The 20,342-nt window shown below is 42.4% G+C and overlaps 1 protein-coding gene across 3 annotated transcripts in view; it reads left to right on the top strand.

The window, feature by feature from the left end:
- LOC119647812 (fibrillin-3) overlaps window positions 1-20,342 on the top strand; it is a 369,488-nt gene that overhangs the window by 215,534 nt on the left and 133,612 nt on the right. For all 3 annotated transcript variants that reach the window (XM_038049031.1, XM_038049033.1, XM_038049032.1), the window contains exon 6: window positions 92-1,207. In XM_038049031.1, coding sequence (XP_037904959.1) covers window positions 92-1,207 — 1,116 coding nt within the window. The remainder of the gene's footprint in view (window positions 1-91; window positions 1,208-20,342) is intronic.

Raw genomic sequence — 20,342 nt, 5'->3', positions numbered from 1 at the left:
TTCCTTTTGGATAGGAAATTTAAATGTTCACACTCGCAAAGTTCAATAACTGGTTGTTGGACTAAACAATGATATTCTTGAATTATTCCAGATTATACGGATCGAGAGGACGGCGAAGCCGAAGGTGCCAATGGTGAAGAAGAAGAAGGTGAAGAGTTCGATGAAATGCGGCGAGCTGAAGATGAGAGACGTGCCCAAGAGGAGCGCTTAGCTGAAGAAGAACGACGTGCTGAGGAAGAACGTCGAGCCGAAGAGGAACGTCGTGTAGAGGATGATCAACGGAGAGCTGAGGAAGTACATCGCGCTGAAGAAGAAAGGCGTGCTGCTGAGGAGCAACAAAGGGTAGAGGAGACGCGCCGTGCTGAAGAAGAACGACTCGCTGAAGAGCAACGTCTTGCCGTAGAAAAGCAACGAATAATTGAGGCACAGCGGCAGGAAGAAGAACGTCGGGCTGAAGAAGCACGAGTTGCTGAAGCTGCTCGATTAGCAGAAGAGCAACGAGCTGCCGAGGAATCTCGAAGAATTGAAGAGGAATCTCGTCGAGCAGAGGAAACTGCTCGCTATGCTGAGGAAACAGCTCGTCGTGCTGAAGAAGGTGCCGAAACTGAAGAGGATGGTGAAACTGAGGAAGGTCGTGAAACTGAAGAAGGTGGTGATGATGAAGAAGGAGTTGAGGAGGAAACCGAAGAAGAAGCTCGTCGTGCTGAGCAAGAAGCTCATCGTGCCGAAGAGGCAGCTCATCTTGCTGAAGAGGAAGCCCGACGTGCTGAAGAGGAAGCTCGACGCAATGAAGAAGAAGCTCGTCATGCTGAAGAAGAAGCTCGTCGTGCTGAGGAAGAAGCTCGCCTTGCTGAGGAGGAAGCACGCCGTGCCGAAGAGGCAGCCGGTCATGCTGAAGAAGAAGCCAGGGCAGGAGAGCAACGTCGTCTAGAAGAAGAACGTCGTCGTCAAGAGGAACAAGAAGGAGAAGAAGCTGAAAATGGTGGAGAGGAAGAAGATGGGGATGCAGAACGTATTTCAGAAATTGAAGAAACTCGCACTCATTTAGAAGTGACAGGTTCTCAGGGTGGCTCATGTGGTCCGGATAGAGGCGGATGTGATCATGAATGTCGTATGGTGAAATTGGAAAATGAGGTTGAACCAAGAGTACAATGCTCGTGCTATGCAGGGTTCACACTTGATCCTAACGATGGAAGAACTTGTCACGGTAAGTCTTTTATATTTTATTTTAGTTATATTTGAAAGATTCAAAATTCTCAATTTTCGCCTACACCTGCCATCTAACAGCGAAGATCTATAGGTGAAGTGTACAAAGAATGATGACGGTATGGTGGTCGAGTTGGTTGAACACCAGTTTCCTCATCTCGTTGCCCCTTGTTAGAATCCCGATTTATTCTGGATGGTTATGTTCCTTTTAGTGCAGCTCGACTGCTTTATTGACAACGAAAATGGAGTAAAAAGAGAAAAGTATGTTAATGTCTCAAATTCATATAGAATTCCAAATACATATACTATCCTTTGTCATCGCAGAAGCACTAATGAGGCTAACCATTGGTCGGCATAGCACTATGTGGCCTAAAACAGGTTAGCAAGAGTGTTAGCTTCTTTGAAAGTCTTACCGAAAGCTGGGCTATAATACCGAATTCCACTGTTAATCACCTGTAAATACTGTTGACACTTTGCAACCTCCAGGGTTGCAAGGATCACCGCTTTTTTTATCTTCATGTATAGTTCGGTCCTAAGATTGGGCGTTTTCAGCCGTAAATTTTGCTGGACTAATCCCGTCTGACGTCCGATACCAGTCGACTCAGCTGTGAATGAGTACCTGAGTCAAATTAGGGTAATAATTTCGGGCGAGCGTAATGCTGACCATATTGCCTCCTACAGTGTTCTGTACCGTTGCGGTCTTGAATGAAGTGCTCTAACACACTTCAAGGCCCTGATCCAATATGGATTGTTGTGCCAACGATTATTATTATTAATCCCGTCTGCTTCAGCGGCATAGTCCCGGATGTTGTTTTCTTGTTGTTTTTCAACAGTGTTCTGGTCCATTATCCCGATTATGAAGCATGCTCGTTCATCTGGGTCAATTGTGATTAACATTGTGGTCAGTGGCAATAATGCGATCCCAGTAGTTTGACCTGACCAGTTGTCAAGATTCTCTGTGAAGTATACTTATAATAAGGGTGGTAATTTGCCACTAATCTTGCAGACTCAACTTCAACTTCCGTCACGCAGATGTTATGTGTAGTTGGTGATTGAGGAGTCGCAAAGAATGTACCGTTTATAATATTTTGTTGGGAGCGAAGCATCCTGAATTGAAGTTAAAAATGCTTCGGTCTCATAGAATAGTACACCGTTAGTCACCCATTGGTTGCAGGCTTCCATGTCCATGCCTAGCAACAACAAATTCTTTATATGACCTCCGTTAATGGGTTTCTCTTTCTGCAAGTTGATTTTCTGTAGCATTCGACATGAGCTCCCATGTCTATGCTTTTCAAGTTCAATGGAGACAATTTATTATCTGCTATAACGGTAGCCTTATATAATTGACTAGGGGAAGAGAATGCTCTTGATTATAGTGCAATGTTTTTAAATCATGTACCCCCTTCTTCCTTGGTGACGTGGGATAGTGACCCTCAATTCGCAGCACGATTGTGAATGTTGTTGTTTGCAAGAACTACCCTCAGCAGACTGTAACTTTCTGTCAGTATGTTTCCCCCGAACAATCGTTATCATGCGACATTTTTCCGAAGCCAATTGCACATACTTGCTTTCATGCAAAGGAAAAGGGATAAAGGATTCAAAGAAGAAGAAGAAGACAGAAGGTTCCACACCTGATTGGTATCTTTACTGATATTTGTGGGGATCTCGATAGCTTCCTGCTCCAATCCTTCATCACTATTCTCAGGAGAAGAACGACATTCGGGTTGATTTTGTATAAATTTTCGACTGTTTTGTTGAGTCAGTAAAGTTTTCCTGCGCATAAGTTTGTTATTCGCTCCAAGATGTCAATTGTGGGGACGAATTACCGTGCCAGCCTCAACGTAGACCAGGCTATGAACCACCGTCGCAGTAATTTCCGTAGCCAAACGATCAGCGAAAATTCTATCAAAGGCAGCAATTGTGTTGGTAATTTCCCAAGGAAACTTTAGTTTTGGGATCTTGGGTTTAGCGTCTGAGATAAACTCAAGCAGTGACGCCGTGGTACATAGATACTGAATCTAGCTCAAAAGTTGCCAGAATGATTTTTTGCAAAATCGCTTATTCAATATAAGCTTATAAATTGTTCAGAACTTTTCAATGTCGTTCCTCTGATTCGATGTACCTTTACGAACGCTTCACCCAAACATCCAACCAGCGTTGGGAGCTTCGTCGACAGACCCTATAAAGATGGAAAATATATTTGCAGGCTATTTTAATGTGGGGGAAATTGACTTGCACTTTCACATTTCCTTTATTGTGATATACGAGCATTGAATATAACAAATGGAATTCGTGAAGTGGAAGAGCATACGAACACTTGCGAATCAGGAAGGAAAATATATATAAGCCATTAATATAGAACACAATACTAGAAAATTTGGTGGCAATTCTGTTATAATTAACAAAGTTATATGCATGTACTAGGGTAAAGTTGCTTCTTTCACATAAATCACTGTATTCTTGACACATTACAGAATATCAGTATCATGTTAAAATAGATGAACATCGTTTACATCCATCATATTTTTACATTCGAAATTTTCAAAACATTCCAAAGCTGACACGCCGAGTTTCCGATTTTTTAAGGTTTTGTCTGTTCCTCTTGTGTTTTTATTTTTTCTTTTTGTGAGGAGGTGGAAATCGTCAAAAGACACGCCAGGGCATGACAGCGTGTGATATTTTTATAAAACTAGTCCTGACTCCTCCTATGCCCCGTGGAGGCATAAGGTTTTACTTCACGAGGCGGAGTCAATTCACTCTAGCCTTCCCATCTTTCTTCTGTACATGGTGTACTTCACCTCGTCTCCTCTGCCTTTCCCAGACCTTCCCTGGACTGATGCGAGCGTGGAGTTGATGGCATCTCAATTCTTCTCGTGAGCTAGCATTTTCAGTACTAGATTTTCTGGTGCCAGCAACTCTCTTAGAGTCTGCTCTAGATTGTGATTTTCTTCTAGAAATCTTGGGCAGTGGAAGAAAACGTGCTCTGGGTCCTCTAAGACTCCATTGCCGTTTGGCATTGGGGCGATGCATAAAGTTTCGACCGGCAGTTCCAATACAATGAGCCTGTGTGCCAGCCTTTCCCCGAGATGATGAATGCTGCAACATTTGAGACAGTCCTGAATTCGATTTTCGTTTGTTTCTCTGCGAGTGTCAGACCAGAACTTTCTAGCCAAAACTTTACAGCACTGATTACTTCGCATAAATTTAACTCAGTGCATTCGAGATGCTTTTCGACCACAACCAGTGCTATGCCATCGGCAGACCCCACCACCGTGGTTTCCTCTGGGACCGGAAGATTAAGTACGTCGATATACATGATGTTCCACAGCAGTGGGCGGAGTGTATTCCTGGGATCTGTCATCGGTATCATACCAAAGCCTCCGTTCTGGTAAATAGCTATCGACAATAGCACCGAGGTAGGCGGGAATACCAATTTATGCCAGATATTCCCGTATTATATTGCAAATGGCCGAATTGAACGCATTACTTACGCCCAAGCAATATTTGCTGGTGCTGCCTTTCCATGAATTGCATCTTTGGCCAAGGCAATAACCAATTTGACGGCATCAGTAGTTGGTCTGGCTCTACCGAACCCATACTCTCGATCCGAAATACCTCCTTGGCTCTCGACAACCGATAGAAATCTACTGTATATAACCTGCACCAGCATTTTCCCCACAATGTACAGAAGGAGGTTTACCAGCCTTAGCCAATAATACCAACTTCCGTCACTTCCATGCTACAAGAAATATTTCCTCAGACATAGACGCTTCGTACAACTCGACGAACATGTCCGGTCTGGATTTCACGGCAAGCTTAAGGACCTTATTCGGCACTCCGTCCAGGCCTGGGGCTTTACTGTCGCATATTCTACAGTAAATTTCCAGTAGCTCTTCTCTGGTGATTGCTGGAATTGTCGTCACATTCAGTTGTACCTAGAAGTTGTCGGCGGCCTTTTCTTGCTGGGGAATAACTCCTTTTAAGAAGAGTTTAGGGCGTGGGATCTGCAGAAATGAACGATCTTTGAACAGTTCCATCACGATTATTTAAACGCTACCCCACGGGTTTATGCCCGATTCCAAGCAGAGCTCTTTAAAGCTTCCCTCTTGCTCCTTTGGATGGTGAGTTTGAGGGTTTTGCGGGCTTCTTTATAGGCATACTCTTTTCGCCTCTAATCAATTTTACCTACCATCCTCTGAGCCGTTCGTCTGGCTCGGTGGCAGGCTGATCAAAGGCTGACCAATTCTACTAGTAGTTGGGCCTTCTACCAACGAATTTGCATCTTCTAGGATGTGACAAATGCTTTGGTGATGTATTGTGCCAGACAATAATAATCGTTGGCACAACAATCTAATTGAATCAGGGCCCTGAAGTGTGTTAGACCACTCTATTCAAGAGCGTAACGGTACACTACAGGATTACAGTACCCTGTAGGAGGCAATGTGGTCAGCTTTGCTGCCGAAATTACCGTCATTTGAGTCAGATACTCGTTGACAGCCGAGTCGAGTGGAATCCGATATCAAATCACGATACAAATCCCACTGCCACCAGTGAGATTTGAATCGCGACCGCATTGTGCTCCAACGACTGAGTTATCCGGACATTGTACCAGATGGAAAACTTTTTTTGCAGAAGCGCCTGCTTGACTAGGTTGGTCTAACCACATCTTTATGAAGACTTGCTCATCCAAAGTTTTTGCAGACTAGGCTGACATCTTTCCCAATTTCAGACATGATGGTTCTCTGCCTTGTGCCTCTCTCTTAGTTCAAAGATGATTTCCTTCTGATTATTGACGCGCCGGGATATACCACGTACCAGTTTAGGGCTGACAAAGGTCTAATCTACGATTGAGGCAGACCCTCTCTTCCGAAAAGTGTTTATATCACCTTTGTTGGCTGGGTTATATCCAACTGCATTAAAGCCCGTAATAGGCTGCGCCCCTTCACATTCACTTCTCTTATCTCAAATGACCGAGCGTTGAAGTCACCGATAATCACCTTTGGATTTCGTCTTCTTTCGTCGAACACAAGATTGTCCAGCATTTCCTTGAATTCAGGCAGTTTAAACTTGGTGGAACGCAATAGCTGTAAACATATGTACCACCTATTTTCACCCACACAGAGCCGCTGGTTGCTAGTTCCACCAGTCAAAACTGTAACTCATCCGCGCACCGTGACAATTTGTATAAGGTTCATTTATGTTGGCAATTTCCGTCTCAGATTTGTTGGTGGTCTGCTGAAATAAATCCTGAGCGACCCTGCAACGATTGAAATTTATTTGAACAAATTTCATTTTTTCATTGCAGTCAGAGACTTTCTGAATTTCGGGAATTTATCCCATATGGCCGTTATCCCGTCCCCATTGTACTTCCTCGCAATCCAAACTTTTTCGGCCGCCAACAACTTCTGCGCTGTCTGCACTGGTAATCGTGCTATGGCGGTTTGAGTATCGCAATAGGTTTTTCCAAAACTGACAGTAAACTCCTTCGCAATTTCTTCTAACTTTCATTGATCTTCCAAGACAGTGTAAATTTCTCCTTTTGATGTCACTTAATGGAGATCCTTACAGTGTACGTAGATCTCATCTTTTTGGGCAATTTGCCCAAGTGAGTTTTTAACCTGAGTACAAGAGCTGTCAGATCCCTTAGGTCCGGATCAGCTTTCACCTTTTGTGTGTTTTCTCATAGGACAGGTTGCTCTTGCTAGAGATAGTAATGGCTTCTGGGCGAATCTGCACTTCTGCTGTCTTTTTCGCCTTTTTGTTGGTAACTTTGATTCATTCAGTGTTTTCGTTCCTCTTCGATTCTCTACATTAGTCGTCATTCGCATTTTGGCGGTGATTGATTGATTTTCCCCCTCCTGAATTTTTAGTTCCGTTTTTCGGATCTGCCTATATCCTTTTTTTGTCCTAGGGGGCTGTCATCTAGGGGGTCTCTCTCCTTTTCTCGTACTCTCTTATTCGGCCGCAATTCGACAACAGTGCGGTTAGGCGTCTCTTGAGTGGCCTGTGATACTGCTGGGACAGAAGGTTTCGGTTTTTCCTTGGAATTTCTTTCGTCCTCCTGCAATCTGTTATAGAGAACTCTGATAGCCCTTACCATACTCTTTATGGCTTAGTGCACGTTGTGCATGTCCTTGTAAAGCTCGGGCAGCGCAACAATTTTTGTTTCAAGCTGGGAAATGGGTGATTGTTCCGAATTAGGGCTTTGTTCTCTATGATTTTGGATTACTCATTTGTATGCTCCTTCACTTGCTCTTTGCCTTGTATAGACTTTTCTTGTATTCTTTCTTATACAGACATGCAAAAGGGGGTGCAGAAATGTTCTTCACAAAATATGGTCATGTTGGGTGTCAAATGAAAGACCTAGATTAGTCCTTTCCGAAGCCGGTCTTAGTGTTGCCATTTGCTGGAAAGGCGGGGAGTGCGGGGCTCGAAAGGTGATCGTTTTTTAAGGGGGTAGACTATTAAAAGCTGCTGCGAGCTTATTACTTGCACAGCGTTAAGTGTGATGATAGCGAAACTGAAGCACAGTTTGACTGTGTGGATACCCTATAATCTATTGAAGAGTGAACAGGAACCCCTATGCACCCCATAACTTAAAATTTACTATACCAATCCTTTTGAAATTTTGCACAGTACTTTTTCGCATAATTCTTCAGGTATCCCCTGGCGCTTTTTTGTTTTTACTTTTTTTTAAATTTAAAATTTGTTTAAATTATCCGTTTTTTTGGCAAAAATCGAGTGTAGTGTAGAATATATGGGCAAAGTGATTTTTTGGTATTCGGAGTCGTGCGGAAATTATAGTGTTGAACACGTGATAAGTTACATGCCAGATTTATGCCAATCGCCGTAATAAAGCGCCTATTTATCGGTCCGAATGACGTTCAAATGACTTCGCTAAAGGGTATGAATTGAAGTCAAGGCTGTACATGTATTTCTTCAAGAAACCTAAGGTTTATGGACTAGGTAGGTAGGTCAGTTAAGGGTCTAGGGCTAAAAATCGCATTCAACTTTTTAAATGCGTTTTTCTCGAAACTGCATGTTGAAAATCGGCTGCCACCATATCCCAAAATCTATCAAACGAAATTCTTTGAAATTTTCAAGACTTATTCAAAACATATTTCTACGGTCCGCAAACTAGGATAATTGCCATTCGTTCAGTAGTTTTTTTTATTCATTGAAGAAGCCGTGAAAAAACAACAAAATTCCCAAAAAAGAGTGCAAGGCGGCACCAAAAATTTAGCTTGTAATATTTTAAAAAAGGCAATAAAAAACGGACCCCCTTAATAAATGCATTTTTATTTTTGTGTTTTGGATGATTCTATTGCAAAATGTCGTGTTCGGAGGTTCATATTAAAATTATTAAATACGAATATCACACTAAAGTGGGTAGTATAACATGCTAAACATAAATATACATTTCGGGCTTCGTACAAATGGGGTAGTTCCGTCCTTAAATATAAATACATAAGAAATAAACAAAACCTTTCATCAGAAGTGTCGAACTTCCGATTTTTAGCTTGTTTAATTATTCTAGTTCCCGTACTTAGCCTGCGGTCCATGTTAAGATATGACTTTCAGGTAGACTTTCAGAGTATGCATACTATTAACAATTTCATTATCAATTTCAGGCAGATTTCTTAGAAAATTGGCTCCAATAATACCGCTTATATTATAATAGGATTAATGGAATTCAATGATAACTTCGTAATAGCCAAATTGTGTTGTTAATAATATCCAACTATGATACATTTAGAATATCGGATATCCCTGCATTTAGTGCAGAATAACTCCCTCCTGGCTATCTTTACTCCATGTTGCCAGAGTATAGTAACCACTGTGGTCCCAGCTTTTGTTGAAATTTCCACGTATAAACATATTCCGATTCACCACAACTTTGCAAAGTGATTAAGCTTAGAAATTAATGCATCCATTTTAATGAAAGCCACTCTTCTGCAAAAGCGTTAATCCGCAATAACCTAGTCACATTTCCGCTAACAATGCATATCTCCAGATTCACTAGTGTAGTGAACCGGAAATTTATTTCCGTCAATAACGCCCAGCATTCCAGCGCTGGAATCTCCCTTGCTATTCATTCATTTCACGAATAAACAAATCCATACAACATGGCATGCACAGGCTATTGTTAAAACATTTCACTAAGCGGGTGACAGCTTTAGTTTATCCACCATTTTATCATTCGCTCTAAATATTTTTACATCAATTCTGAGCGTCAGCACCACATAAAATTAATCATTGCAAGCGAGGAAAAAAATCGATTTCACCACTATTATCGTCGTCAATACTGTGCCACCGTGTGGTTCTTCCTGTCAGCTCGTTGATTTAGAGTTCCTCTCAAACTTTCGATGGTTTCAATTTTTCGCTCTGCTGTCTCGTTACCTTTTTCCTGAAAAATTGCGATATACCGGCGAACGTGGCACAGCTTCATTTGTCGCCATTTTGGCCAATCTCAGTGAGTTTCCTTCCTTTCTAAATCGCTCGATTTTTAGCTGCAAAGTACTCATAAAATTGTAAAGAGCCAGTCGAAATTTCGAAATTTAATCATTTCGTTGACATGTTGGCTAATTGTGAACGACAATAACACGAAGCGGATTTTCTGTGTTGCGTACATCAGCATGTCGACCATTGGTCAATTTGTCATCAAGTTTTTGGATGTCCTAAAAATAATGTTGATTCGTTGTGGAGCGTATCGGCGGGTCGGGCACGGGGGCATTCTTCAATTTATTTTGGCTGGGACTGCTCCGGCGAGGGATTCAATGAATGTTTTATTGAAGCTTGATTCGATTCTTCAATTAATGCCGTAAAAGGTTGTTCATTCCAATCTGGTTCAATTTTCATGAAGCGAAATTAAATGTGGATTGCGGGAAGTGCGTTAGGTTGATGCAAGCTTTTTGATAGAATTATCATGGAAAATTGAATAATTTGTTTCTTTTATTTTATTTTTGGTTTGTGTTAATACATGAACATAGACTGTGATGCGGTGCACCAACTGGCTTTTATGCAACACTTTCCATGGGTCGCGAAATATCACGTAGCTCCTTGCTTCGATGGGAACGACAGTTAATGATACCACCGTCGTTCTACTGTTTTTATCACAATCAAAATTTTAGCTCGTTTTCCTCATTTTGCTGACGATCCCAATTGCCAAGTTTTCTGAAGAGAAGTTGTTTTTTCACACCACATTTAAATCAAACGTTATAAAAATCATGGCATTGCGATGGTGAAATGGCCTGGGTGGCTGACAACAACCTAGAGGGGAGAGCTATCCCTAAATCTACCAAAGACGGCCTAACGATTTAAATCAAAATGCGACTTAAATCCTGACAAGTAAAAAATAGAAAAAACGACAACTCGACCGCGCGCGTGGATCAGTAAATCGCCGGACCCGAGTGCTACGATGGAGGAGGGGAGGTCCACGACGGATCACAGTTTCGATCCCTGCTCCTTCTGCCTCAAATGGTTTTTGAGGCATGTCTCTGACGTTGCCTTCCTTCCTCGATACCCCCCGGCCATGATTCTGGAGGATATCCATATTTCGTTAGAATTTTGCGCGATTGAGGAGGAGGAGAATGCGTGAGAAAATGTGAAAAGTACAATCACGCAGAAAATATAATATAAGGGAGAAATATTTCCAAAGTCAACATCTAAAGAAACGGAATAAAAAGAAAATAGATGAAATAAAATAAATAAACAAAATTAAAATAGAAAGAATAGGAAGAACCACTTCAAAAAGAAAACAAGTCGGGAAACCGGAAGCTAGACGCTTCATGTATAAAAGGTTTTGTGTTTCCCTATGTGAGGAATGATGAGTATATGACAGTTCCCTGTGCCTATAACTAAAAATTCAATTGCCCTCTACCTTTTAAAAAGCTATTGACTATTACTCTGTTTATTTAAGTAGATATCGGAATGGGATATATTTTGACGTTTAGATTACATCTAAGCTTCCTGATTTATTTCCAATTTTTCGGTTGAGTAGTTTTCGAAAATGAGCCCTGTCTCACTTTAAGAGCGTACTTTTTGGCTTCTTACTCACGTACTTTACAATTCACGTCTGAAATGATACCAGATTCCGTAACTACTATTTGGTGCCTTTCTTTATATCCTTTATATCCTCCCATTACATGTATGGGGAGCCCCCTTCAAATTCCTCCTAAATTTATGTCATCCTCGTATGCGTGACATTTCATAGTTCCCATCTGTCCACCAAATTTCATTCGGATCAGTTTAGCCATTTTCGATAAGTGCGTGTGACAGAGAGACAGACAGTGAATCGATTTTAATAAGGTTTTGTTTTACACAAAGCCTTTAAAATAAAAGAAATATCAGAATAAAGAGGAATATCAAAATAAAATCCTCACTCATAGCTCTGGTGATCACGTAATTTTGTTATCATAAATGTTCCCCAAAAATTTCAAAAATTTCGAAACGCTGCTTATTTTCTTTTTATAAATCAAAAAGAAAGAAAAAAATTCATACAGTTCTTAGAAAATTTTAACGTTAATTCACTTTTACTTCATAATTTTCGTGTTTCATGATTTATGTGTTAATCTATACCCAGCTCGGGAATTCTCAGCTCTGCTGAAACTTTATACTTGACTATGATTTGGAACTATTTTCAAAATTTACCATTTTAAACAAAGTGTACTTGAACCACGGTTTAGCCCGATGCAGTGTTAGATTGACTGAATTGACTGAATAAAATCCGCCTGGACTTATACTTCCCTCACCTAGTCGCTGCTTCATCCAGGCCGCCTGAGCGAAAGCACTAAACAATGACGTAGAACTCAATTCGACACTTCCTTAATGCTCTTATAGAAGTTCTTCAAATCTTCCCGCGCTTTTCCCGTATATATCTTTGCAACTCCTTGTCGCACGAAACACCAAACACCTCGAGACCGAACTGGCGTAAGGCCCCTGGATAAGTGCTGACAGCCCTACACAGAAAAGCGAAGTTACGAAGCCACAACAGGAGCCTCGAACTGGACGGTTAACACCACGAAGAACCCGGCAACGGCAAAGGAATAATGATTTGCGCATTTTCTCATGGAACGTGCGCTCCCTGCAAAGAGATGAAGCTGCTGAGCAGCTAGACGATACCCTGTCCCTATATAGGGCTGATATAACAGCGCTACAGGAGATGCGTTGGACAGGGACCAGTTTCCTGGAGAAGAGTCGCTAAACCATATATTATAGTGGTCATCCCGTAAACCATGAAAAATGAAAATGAAATGAAATGAAAAAATGAAACCTGCTGTTATCGTCTTTGATAAACGAACGGCTATGCACTCTGTGCTTGCGAGGCAAGTTTAGAAATATAAGCCTCATTAACGTTCACGCCCGTACAGAGGAGACTGTAGAGTCGGAGAAGGATACCTTCTACGCGGCAGTAGAACGAACCCTCGAAGCCTGTCCTAGATATGATATAAAAATCATACTTGGGGATTTGAACAACCAAGTAGGGAAGGAGCCCGAATTCAGGCGATACGTTGGCTCGCATAGCTTACATAAAAAACCAAATAATAATGGACTGCGGATCATTCAATTAGCACACGAAATGGTTGATGGAGGTAGCGGTCCCCAAATATACGTGGGCCTCTCCAGACGGGACCACTTTCAATCAAATTGACCACGTGTTGATCGAAAGCCGCCACCTCTCAGCCTTGATGAATGTCAGAATATGTAGGGGGCCAATATAGACTCGGATCACTATCTCATTGGCATGGTATTCCGAGTGCGAATTACAACACCACCTACAATCCCCTCGGTCAATCAGGTGAGAGTTAAGACTGAAGCCATCCACAACACAGCCCTCCGCGACACCTATAAGAGGGAAATGAATGTCGCAATAATCGCAGTGAACAGAGATTCTGGAGATGAAGCATCAACAAATGATCTTCACAACCACCTGAAGAACGTTATTATTGATACGGCCACAAACATACTGGGCCCCAGCCGCCAAAAGAGTCGGAACGGCTGATTTGGCGATGAATGTAAGCTAGCAACGGAACGGAAGAATCCCGCATACCGAGTAATGTTGCATTCTCAAAGATCGCGGGCACACGCAGAGACTTATCACGAACTCCGTCGAGCGGGGAAGCGACTTCATAGACGGAAAAAGGAAGTCTGGGAGAACCAACAAGTCTGTGAACTCGAAAAGTGCAGGGAGCAGCCGCACCAGGCGCGGAAGTTTTACCAACAAGTCAGCAGGATGAAGCCTTACACACCTCGATGATCATCCTGCCGAGACAAAGGAGGAAATCTGATTTCCGACAGAATGGGCATATTGGAGCGGTGGGTTGAGTACATTGATGAGCTACTGAACAGCCAGAACATCGGTGAGTTGGAGGTCTCGCCAACTGAAGACGACTGACGAATACTGCCACCACCAATTATAGAACAAACAGTCTGTGCAATTCATCGGCTAAAAAATCATAAGTCGCCAGGAGTCGATGGAATTACAGCCGAATTGGTTAAATATAGAAGCGACCAATTACACCAAGTGGTTCATCAACTTGTACTCAAGGTATGGAGCAACGAATCAATGCCTGACGTTGCTGAGTACCATAAGATACTCTCCTCTATCTTGCTAGACCGGATGGCCCCATATGCACTGAACATCATTGGCCCATACCAAAGAAGCTTCATTCCAGGCAAATCAGCAACAGATCAGATTTTCTCTCTGCGGCAAGCGGTGGAAAAACTGTTAGAATATGGACAACAGTTGCACCATCTATTCATCGACTTTAAAACCGCCTATGATAGCATAGACAGGGTAAAACTGTACACGGCCATGAGAGAATTCGATATCCCGACGAAATCGATAAGACTGCCTAGGCTCACCCTGACCAATGTGCGAGGCCAGATAAAAGCAGTAGCATTACTCTCATGACCATTCCTGCGTCCTCGTTAACCTGGCCCTCGAGAAAGTGATCCGTGATGCTGAGGTAAATGCAAGAGGTACGATCCCGGTGTCCCGAATTACTGATACCGAGGGATAACATGACAACGAGGTTTCACTTCGATAAGAAGTTTGAAACACGTTGGAGTAACAAGTCAAACTGGGAGAGCGTGGCTGCGACACACGGCTTAAACCAGCAGCTGATTAATTGGTACGCTGACGAATCCCTTACAGCAGAAGGGAGCGGGTGCCGGTGTCATTGGTCCAAGGAAAATGTATTTTGAGCCAATGGGTAGGTACACTAGCATATTCCAGGCGGAAATGTACGCCATAGACAAATGTGCCTCCTTTAATCTGCAAACGAACTACAGGGGGGCAGAACATGTCTATTCTCACCGATAGCCAAGCGGCGATCAAGGCGTTAGGTCCAACCAGGTGAACTCTAAACTGGTATGGAATGCCTTGAGAGACTGAATAGACTCGGCTCGTCCAACAAGGTGTGGATACTTTGGGTTCCAGGCCATGCTGGGTTGGAAGGCAACGAGGCAGCGGACGAACTAGCCAAGAAGGGAGCAGGGACACCTTTACACGGGCCAGAACCCTTCTGTGGAATCGGAAACAGTTTCATGGCTATGAATCTAAGAAATGAAGAGAAACGGTTGAGGGAACTATATTGGGCGGGCCTACCAGGGATGGAGCAGTCCAGGGTGCTTATTGGGGGATACGAACCCATGCGTACAAAGGATTGCTTAAACCTCACCAAAAACAACCTCCGAATCATAGTGGAAATTCTCACCGGTCATTGCCGACTGAACTATCACCTAGGGAAGCTAGGGATATCTACGGATACTGCCTGCAGGTTTTGTGAGGAGGAGGACGAAACCTCTATACACGTCCTGGGACAGTGTCCGGCACTTGTGCAATGTAGGTCGAGACATCTGGGAGAACACTTAATACCAGATGTAAAGCTAAAACATCTGGAAGTAGGGAACATACTAAAGTTCCTAACGGTTACAGGCCTGCTTGAGATACTATGATCAATAGGTACACTATAACCAGTAAAAGGGGCACAATAGTTCTTCAAGGACACGGTGCGACTTTTCCTTAGCAGAATAATAATAATACTTACCAGCCACATCAAGTAGATGTGGATTCATTTCTCATTGAATAGCCATTTCAACTAGCGGGAATATACATAGTATATCCAGAGACTGAGTACTCGAATAATAAAGCAATTGTCAAAGCCATATGGGTATCGAGTCTACTTTTACTGTCGTTTTGCTTGTCTGGTATATCATTTGGTGGCTTCTACTGTCGCAATTCAAGACTACTTTGCTTTTTACCTTCGTCTTTAATTTATAAATTAAAGAGTTTGACTGAAGGTGTGAGTTTCATTCTAGTAATTGTCAATTCTTTTTGTTTTGTTGCTTCAAAACGAGGGTGGGACTCATTTATTTCTTTTAATTTTTTCTAATTAAAGAAATTTCACGAGCAGGACATCCATTTAACTTGACCAAGTTAGTTTTCGGGTAATGGGAATTATCTGTTATACAAATCCCGCATGCATAGAGCTAGAGTTCGCTTGGTTCACCTCGGGATACACTCTTCCACCGTCGCTGGTTTGTGGTCTGTTATTCTATGTGCAGAGGACACACGTTCTATTTGCTATCTAAACATATCCCTTAATAATTGATATCCTTGTTGGTCGACCAAACGTCGTGCTGGTTGCCTAGCCACAAGGATTAATTCCTAGTGGCTATCGCGAGGAAGTTGTGTATAGACGTGTGCACTGCATATCGTTAATCATCCCGAAGTACGCGACTCTCCACAATATCTGCGGCACTATCTTGAGTGTAATATAAGTTAGTATAACGGGGCATGAGATTACCCTAAATCAGTATTGCAGAGCATTCCAGAGGAGAGGGGATACATCGAAGATAATTATAATGTAATGTTGCACAGAGATAATTGATTTCCGCCTCTATTATTCTTCACATCCTAACCCGGATATATTAAAATGGCCTTAACCCCTAACTTAAAGTGCTAACAACTAACGGAATGCATTCAGTTACTTCATTATGAACTCTGACATTAGGCTAAATTCTATTTCATCCCTCCAGCTAAAAGCAAAGACTTGTTGCGTGTTCGAAAGTTTTGCTTGAAGAGGACGTAACACTCCGAAATTTTGTAAATTGGAATTCTACTGGAATTCGATTAACATCTCACAGTTGCGCTTATTTGAAGAGAATTCCATGAAAGTTTTGGCTGAAAGTTGATTCTCGTTCAACTTTTTGCAAATGGCTTTCGCCCTAATTTAATGATGGTTTCATAGTTTGATTATGGTTTTACATTCATACAGCTAATTTTATATCTTGGTTTCGAGTGTAATTTATAAATATGTTATAGATAGCTTTCGATAAATAAGAATGCATAATTATATTTGCTTGATAAGTTCATGCCTCTAAACTATTCTTTGCAACTACGAGAACCCTGATTCTGTAATCGTAAAAATCAGTTGATAATTACAAGCGATTAATTAGAGTCCTATGAAGTGGAAATATCTTTCAAAAGCAAAAATTGTATCCCCCTGAAGCTAGTTTAAGTCATCCTTTCATGAGTTGGAGTACTTTTTATTGGGAAAGTTATCTTTATAAGTAATCAAAAGACGGCAGGATACCTTCTTTAAAAATATTGTTGATGAATACCGGGACGGATTTCAATTTCGAAAGTAAACAATTAATCAATTCTCACTAAAGCAGATATCTACCAAATTCCCGTTGATTATCAGACTAGACTAGACTCCCGAGAGACTTGATTAGACTCATGAGAGTAACAATGAATCAGCCTAACCCTCAGGTTAAGATGTAAAACCAATCAACAAGATGTATCGAAAAAGACTCTGGATTAAAGTAATGCGATGATCTGGCCCCAGCATTATTTAACATTGTCTGGGAGTGCATAGTTCCAAAAATAACAATATTTATAAATGGTGTGCTACTGTGCAAATCATCCCAGACAGTGGCAAACCAGAAGAAAGGCGTTAGTTTAGTTTAGTTTACTGGGGGGAGCCGCAGCTCCGAGCAGTCCGGCCATTGATCCCCCGTAAATTGCCTATTCAATTGCATCCCGCCTACGATGTTCGCAGGCTTTAGCGAATCTGAGAACATTCTCCAGAGGCAGAGAGTGTGCAGATTCTTCATTGAAGAAAACCTTGCCAAGATGTCTTCCTCTGAGATCTGAGGATGCCGGGCAGCTGCATAAAAAGTGCAGAACCGTCTCCTCCTCCTCCTCACATTGGCTGCACATAGCCGAAACCACTACTCCAATCTTTTGCATATGGTAGTTTAAGGAGGAGTGTCGCGTTAGAAGCCCTACTAGGGTTTTCATGTCCCACTTCTTAAGGGACAACAAAAATGCCACTCTAGTGGCCCTAGGCTCTTTAACAAGGATTTTCGCTTGCCGGCAAGATTCCAAATTTTTCCACTCGGTTGCGTAAATCCTTGCAATTTCACCCTTCAGAGTAGACTTGACAGTTGATGGTTGGATTCCAAGAGCTGGTTCTGGCCCCAGCATTGTGGATCCAGACCCTCGGCGAGCCAGTATGTCAGCCTCCTCATTACCGGCGATGTTAGAGTGCCCTGGCACTCACATCAGGAATTTCTCGTTCAGTCAGCCAAGTTTCAGCAGCACCTGCTGACAACTCCACACCAACTAGCTTGATATGTTGCTGCCATTTAGTGCTGATAATGCCGTTCGACTGTCGGAACAGATTCGAATGGTGCGACCCCTCCATTTTTGTCGCAGACGTTCTTCTACCGCCAAAGAAATAACATATATCTCCGCCTGGAGTATGGTCGTCATTTTTCCGAGGGGTCGGACCAGTTCTATAATCGGATTCTCCGAGAATACCCCTGCGCCCGATTCATCCTCCATGACTGACCCGTCGGTGAAGGTTATTAGGTCTGTAATCTGAAAAGACTCATGGCCACTTGTCGACCATTCTTCTCTTTCGGTGATTACGACAATGTATGTCTTTTCAAAGACAAATCTGGAAACTATATGATCGGTCGGCATCAGGGCTACCGGATGTTTTTCAATAAATTTCCAGATAGACGCATGACCGTGTGATTGGCCGCCTTTCCACGCTCCAATGGTATCGAGCCTATATGCGTCGTTGGCTGCTTTCCGTTTCACCTCCAAGTGAATGGGGGGTAAACTTATGATAGCTTCAAGTGCCGCAGTCGGCGTAGTACTCATTGCTCCCGTAACACTTAGCCAACCAAGTCTCTGAATCTGTTAGCAGCTTCCTGCTATTAGCAAAGTTTAGTCTTGGCCACCAGACAATGCACGCATACATCAAAATGGGTTTTATTATGGATGCATACATCCAGTATATCCGTTTGGGTGAAAGTCCCTAGGTCTTACCTATCGCATTCCTACAGCACCAGAGCAATCTGCAGAATTTCTGATATTGTTCCTGGATATGATGTTTCCACGTTATCTTGGGGTCGAAATGTACTCCTAAGTACTTGACTGTTTGTGGCAGCTGGATTTCCGCCTCTGATGTTCGTAGTGAACATAACTAGTCCAGTCTTCCTAGCGTTCACCGTGAGTCCATTGGAGAGGCACCAGCTGTGGATTTCATGCAGAGTTGCATTCAAGCGGTCACATACTTGCCGGTAATTATTACGGTTAGGTCGTCCGCAAATGCTTGTGCGAAAACTTTTTAGTCCTCCAGGAGCCACAGCAGGGTATCCATTACCAACAGTGGAGAGAGAACCCCTCCCTGTGGGCAGCCCCTGGGACATACTGCTTTAATAGACTTCTGGCCGACCGATATGTGAATGTTTCTAGCATGTGAAGGATCCAACTGATTAGCAACGGTTCATGGGGTGCTGTCTCCGTGGATTTGCCTTTATGGTAGGCGTGTTGCCTATGGTGAAGTGGCCACTTAGGAATGTGTGTATCCTTTATGAACCCATCTACTAGTCGTTCTAGCCCTTTTAGCAGAAAGGACGTTAGACTGATCGGTCGAAAGCTTTTTGCGTTTGTGTAGGCGGGTTTTCCTGGTTGGGGAATGAATAACACCTTCACATCACGCCATTTAATTGGAATATAAGCTTGTGCTAGGCATGCCCGATATATATTCCGAATGTGTAGACCCAGAGCATCTATTCCCTCTATTATTAGCGCAGGAATGATGCCATTAGGACCTGCAGACTTGTATCTATGGAACGAGTTAAATTTACTCGCTCCAGTGACACTACTTTGCATGCCAGATTCCAGTCTCTCGGTTGAGGGCTATATGCACCTGTTGTCCCCGAGATTAGATTTTGGATGCTGCCTGGGAAGTGCACTTCAAGCAAATGGTTTGCCGTTTCTTCATCGTTTTCTGTGTACTTCCCGTTCTGCAAACGTAAAGAAAGTTAGTCTCTTCGCAAAAGCGTCTCCATGATGATCGTTTAGCCGACCTTATGCTCTTCTTTAGAGCCTTCTGTGCCTTTTTATAGCGTTTCCAGCTAGTGCTTGATTCACCCTTCAGAGCACGATTGAGGAGCATCCTTGTCGTTCTCCTCTGTTTTGCCAAATCCAAGTTCCACCATGGTGTTTTACCCTTTTTTAGCGCTCTTGAGTGGACAGCTTTCTTCGAAAGCTTTTCTTATGCTAGTTGTGATCATCTGGGTTGTCTTCACAATTCCAGCAATGGATTTGATTCGCTTCCCAGAGATCGTGACTCGGGTGCTCAATTCTATTTTATACATCACCACATCAAAGGTGTTAATCGGACAGAACGCAACGCTGAAAAATTCTAATTTCGAACAAATTGGCAATTTTGTGAACTTAGGCACAACTCTCATAAAGGAAAGCAACGAAATAGATGAAATGAAGGATCGGATTACGCCTGCTAACAAAGTTTGTACTGCCAATTTTGAAAAATAAAAAGGTACATTTGAAAAAAAAATTGATAATATATTGAACTTAGATTTGGTCTGTCTTGTATTACGGCAGCGGGATGTGGACGCTAAACCAGGTCGGAGGGTACCACATTTTATGAATTTACCTGAAAACCCCTTCTTAGTTCATTCAAGACGTTTTATTATAATATATCATAGTACACAATTTTGAGAAGTTTGAAGGACAGAAGGACATCGAGTTATTATTAACAAAGCCATAGAAGGTGAAAATTTTGGGTTTCACGTGGATTTATCGCAAT

Source organism: Hermetia illucens, chromosome 2 (assembly GCF_905115235.1).
Source record: "Hermetia illucens chromosome 2, iHerIll2.2.curated.20191125, whole genome shotgun sequence".
Classification (NCBI taxonomy): Eukaryota; Metazoa; Arthropoda; class Insecta; order Diptera; family Stratiomyidae; genus Hermetia; species Hermetia illucens.
The sequence above is the reverse complement of the archived record's forward strand: the minus strand, read 5'-3'. Positions and strand labels throughout refer to the sequence as shown.